The sequence below is a fragment of the Emiliania huxleyi genome (genome assembly GCF_000372725.1).
Source record: "Emiliania huxleyi CCMP1516 chromosome Unknown EMIHUscaffold_1355, whole genome shotgun sequence".
Lineage (NCBI taxonomy): Eukaryota > Haptophyta > Isochrysidales > Noelaerhabdaceae > Emiliania > Emiliania huxleyi.
Genome location: NW_005201235.1, coordinates 3,894 through 8,555, shown reverse-complemented (window position 1 = coordinate 8,555; position 4,662 = coordinate 3,894). Strand labels below are relative to the sequence as shown.

The 4,662-nt window shown below is 66.0% G+C and overlaps 2 protein-coding genes across 2 annotated transcripts in view; one reads left to right on the top strand and one right to left on the bottom strand.

Moving 5' to 3' along the window:
* Nucleotides 1-1,730: 1,730 nt before the first annotated feature.
* EMIHUDRAFT_252474 (hypothetical protein) lies at nt 1,731-3,271 on the top strand (the record flags this gene model as incomplete). The annotated part of the gene is made up of 4 exons (XM_005788360.1): nt 1,731-2,318; nt 2,437-2,597; nt 3,014-3,047; nt 3,179-3,271. The coding sequence occupies 4 exons, from the start codon at nt 1,731-1,733 to the stop codon at nt 3,269-3,271; spliced, it is 876 nt and encodes a 291-aa protein (XP_005788417.1).
* A 588-nt stretch (nt 3,272-3,859) lies between these two features.
* Nucleotides 3,860-4,662, bottom strand: part of EMIHUDRAFT_252473 (hypothetical protein) — a gene marked incomplete at both ends in the record, with an annotated part of 4,184 nt that continues 3,381 nt past the window's right edge. Inside the window, one exon of the mRNA XM_005788359.1 lies at nt 3,860-4,001. Within this exon, the coding sequence (XP_005788416.1) occupies nt 3,860-4,001 (142 nt within the window). The remainder of the gene's footprint in view (nt 4,002-4,662) is intronic.

The window sequence follows — 4,662 nt, the reverse complement described above, 5'->3', positions numbered from 1 at the left end:
GGAGCGAACTCAGGGGCTGCCTCGTCTGTAAGGCCGCGAGGGACGCGGCGAGGAGGGCAGCACTAAAGCGGGACCCGCTGTGTCCGATCGTGCGGAAAGCCGCGCAGCAATGGACCGAGGAAGATGAGAACCCGCCTAGAGCGACAATGGCGCACGTGCTTAGCGGCGCCTGCCTGGGGAATAGGGAGCAGGCCAGATGGTTCCTCAGAGTAGCGCGAGCGCAGACAGGGACGGCGATCAGCAAAGTGGCACAGGCGGCACCCGACTCCAAGGAGACGCTGAAGACGCTGAGGATGGCGCATGTCGCTGCGCTGAAGGGCTCACGCTACAGGGTGCTGGATGAGGACGGGTACGATACACTGGCCCCCGCAGTCGGGGGGGTGTTGCCAGCACTGGTAGATGACCTCTCGGAGAAGAGCCGAAGGGACCTTGGCACCGGGGTCACGAGGAACTTGCAAGTCGTGGCCGAGGCGGCGACGGGAGCGGTGCAGAGGTGGATACAGCTCAATGACGAAGCAACGGCGCGCATAATGAAGAGAGAGGAACACATCGAGTGGCTGAGGAAGCTCTTCGCTGGGTGGAAGGAGGCCCGCCCGGCCTTGAGGGAGTCGCGGAGGAGGAGGGATAACGGAGGCAACGTGCAGACAGGCCAACAGCCAGTGGGACGAACGAGGGCCGCGACGGCGGCTCAAGCGGGAGGGAGCGGAGACGGTGGGCAGAGAGCGAAGTGGGTGAGACTGATGATGCTCCTTCGACTTAGGGAGCGGTTCCGCTGCTGGGCGAGCTTCAGGATGGTGCTCACGCGAAAAGGGATCGACGCGATGTACAAAGCATACAAGAAGAGGAGAAAGAAGAGGAGAGGCGCCAGTGATGACGAAACAGGAGCTAGTGCAGACGAGGGCAGGGCAGACCCGGGGACGGCGGAGGCGGACCAGACGGCATCGACCGCCGAGGGAACGTTGGGAAGAGGCACGAGGAGGGCGGCGACCTCAACCGACTATGGAGGACCCGTCACCAGACGACGCAGGGCGGACGACGGTGAGGCGGAGCAGTCGCGCAGGGCGAGACGAGGGAGGGAGCAGGACGTTGCGGAGATCAGCAGGAGGATGTACGAAGAGATTAGGAGCAGCAGGGACCCGAGGGACCATGTGGAAGACGGCTAGTGCTAGTCCCCCATCGGGAGGACGACCCCGGCTAGCCGCCGACCACACCCACAAAGAACCCTGCACAAAGACCGCAGGGCGGGGACCTGTTCCTTTTTACCCATCTCCTAGTAGAGGTAGGTAGGTAGGTAGTAAGGTGAAGAACAGCCAGGCTCGGACTGGACACCAACGCGGTATGGGTGGACGCTAGACAGATGATGACGACACGCACGAGCGACACACAGACACAAACAAGCTCACAAGACACACAGCCAGCTGGCTGCCACACACCCTGAGTCGGCGTACACATAACTCAGGGCCACATCCTCCCTGTCGCCCCCCCCAGCACTCCACGGTGCCAAGAGTACAAACAAGGGCACAACTCAAACAACAGACGACAGGAAGTGATATGTGAGGCTAGAGCAGTTTGCTCCACCTCTAGAGGTGTGCGTTTTATTTATTTAGTCCGGAAGAAAAATGCGCTCCGGAACGAACCGCGGCGCCGCCACGGACCGCAGCAGCACCACCTCGTCGTAAACAGCTCACGGGTTAACCCGTACGTCGTTAACCGCCACGCGTTCTCCGACCATGGTCTTCGACCTCTGGACTGACGACAAGGCTCCCAACAACGGAGCTCATGGCGATCCGTTCCTCGCAAGCCCCAAGCCTCGCACTCAGCAGGACCGCCCGCCAGCGCCGCCGTCGCTCGGCCGTCAAGGGTCTAGTGCGGGCCCGATGGTCAAGCTGCTCCTCGGGCGGACGGGCGCGGACTTCCTGCTGCTCCTGGAGGAGACGGACGGCGCGGCGCACTGGCAGACTCGCTCGTGGAGCGAGGGCGGCGTCCCCGCCGCCCTCGCAGCCAAGCTCGAGAAGATGCGCACCAAGAACCACCACGTCAACGAGGTCAGCTTCGGCGCGGCGGGCGAGTGGTTCGTGCACGGCGTCGATGCCGGCGGCACCTCCACCTTTTCGTGGTGGGACTCGGCGTTTGCGGCGTCGAGGCAGCTGCGCAAGTGGACAGCGTTGCCCGAGAGCAGGCTGCACGTGGCGTTTGGGGACGAGGGGCGATGGCTCATCCTGCAAGGCCACAACGGCTTCTGCGGCGCCGAGCACGTCGCCGCCGGCTTGCAGAAGCGGATCCGGAAGCTGCACGACGCAAAGGGCACCATCGGCGTCGTGCGGCTGCTGCCCGGCGGCGCCATCTTCATAGGCTCGCGGACGCCGCGCGCCGGAAGCTTCCCTGAAGCGTCCCGGTCTTCCTCCTCCAGGCGCCTACTTCATTGCCGACTCGCAGGGGTCGCAGTGGGCCGGCCTCGGAGGCGAGGTCGCCGCCGAGCTTGCGCGCCGAGGCGACAAGGTCTGCAGCGCGCCAGGCGAGCCGAGCATCGCGGCTGGCGAAGTGCTCGACGTCGCCGTCGGCGCGGACGGGTCGTGGGTCGTGCTGCGCGAGCACTGGTTCCGAGCCAGCGCCAGCGTCGCCGCGCCGCTGCGCGAGCGGCTCGGCCGATTCTACCTGGAGCAGCGCGCGCGGCGCGCCGCGGCGCACGCGTACGAGCGGGGGGTGAGGGGCTTCCGAGATGCGGATGGCTGCCCATCTGGTAGTCGAAAGGAGTGCCCGAGAGACGGCATTCCACCGCCATCCGAGCCGCGCGCCGACGGTGCAGGCGAGGGAGGCGACGGCGACGGCGCTGCGCGAGGCGACGCGCGTGTCGCAGCAGATGCGCAAGAGTGGGGGCGGCGCCGTGGGCGGCGCAGCGGCGGGCGGCGCAGCGTCGGGCAATGAGGTGTCGGAGTGGCGGGCGTTGCTGGTGCGTCTCGTAGATGCGACGTTCGGCCCCTCGTGCTCTCTACACGCCTCGTCGTGGTCGCAGGGCAGGCAGCGCACTGAGACACACCACTGAGACTGTGCGCACCCTCGCCTCCCTGTCTTCACACCACCTTCGCGCACTCGCTGAGAGGAGGGGCCGGGCTCATAGCGGCGAGTCGAGCTCCTGCCTCTGGCCCCCCCCGTCATGTGATATTCCCCATGCCGCCAGGAGCGCCACATCCTCGAGCGCAGAGCCGAGAAGGAGCGGGAGCTGCAGCGCGGCACCATCCTGGGCTGGCTGAGGTACTATGGCATTGCGTGAGGAGAGTCTGCGAGAGAGCGAAGAGCCGAAGGGGCGTGGCGTGCTGCCGAGGCAGGTCCAGAGGTGCCGTGGCAGTGTTGAGACGCGCCAGGTGTGCACCCCCGGGGACCACAGCTCACCCGAGTCTGGAGCCAGACTCATCTAGCCTAGCTCAGCGAGCGTCCGCCGCACGCCGCGCCGGCGCGCGGCGGCCGGCCTTCTCTCTCGTCCGCGTACCGGGCTAGCGCGTAGCGGCTCCCGCGAGACCACGCGTTTCCGAGTCCCGCCGCCGCCGGCGGTCGGCGGCGCCGGCGGGTGCGTGTGTGTGTGTGCCTCTGGGGTTGTCGTTATTGTCGAGGTGTCTCTCATGAGCACATATTTGTCGCGGCTAACGCTCCCCACACAGGTCACAGCATGACGCACCGGCGACCCATCATACCCACCCAAAAGTGCAGGAAAAGTGCTCTGTGCGGGCAGTGCGCAAAAGGGGAAGCAGACTCAACCCATTGTGCGCCCAGAGCGCGAGCCCGTGATCCCAGAACGCGTGCCGTGCTTGGCAGCGGCGGTGGACGCAGCGGGGCCCGCGCCAAGGGCGCTGTGTCGGGCGGCTCACTTGGCCTTGATGTGGTACGCGTAGCGGGCGCCGGCGTCCGTGTCGGACAGCGGGAAAGCGGCGCCCTTCGAGCACGGCTTGTCCACCTTGCAGCCCTTCTGCACGGATTTTGGCACGTCGCTCGCGAGGCCCTGCTTCCTCGGGTAGGGCTTCCAGATCGGATTGGCGGCCAGCGCCGGCGAGGCGGCAGCAAAGGCGGTGGTGAAGGCGCCGGCGACGGCGGCGCGCCTCGTCGTGACGGCGTCGCCTGACCGAGAAGAAGGGCGAGGTGGAGCACGCGGCGACGGGGCGGGCGAGGGAGCCGGTCCGCATGAGCAAGCGGCGAAGGGAGGGGTGAGGGAGCGGCCGTGCCTTGCGGGAGAGTCAGCGCGGTGGAGGAGCAAGCGAGCAGGGAGAGCATGGAAGAGATGCACGCCTGCACGCGGGAACGGGAGGGCCGCTCGGGAGCGGCAACCACAGGGCCGAGGCAGCGGCGGCGGGCGGAGCGGGCGGGGAGGAGAGCAGGCGCGCCGACACCTCTCCAGAATTGCTGTGCCGAGGTTGAGGGGCACAAGAAAAACGAGTGGCGAGCCCCCGGTGGTTGTCTCCCATCCCTCCCTTGGGGTGTCTGCTTTCTTTCTTTCTTTTTTGTGTCTGTTTTCTTTCTGTGAGGTCACGAACTGGACTCAATCACTCAAAGAGTGTGCCCAAGTACTCTCCTGTCCTCTCTCCACTTATATCGTTTGCCCCGGCGCGAAGCTGAGAAGAGAACATAGTCTGAGGGTATCCTAAAAGTTCGGCCGATTTGGGTCAAAACGCT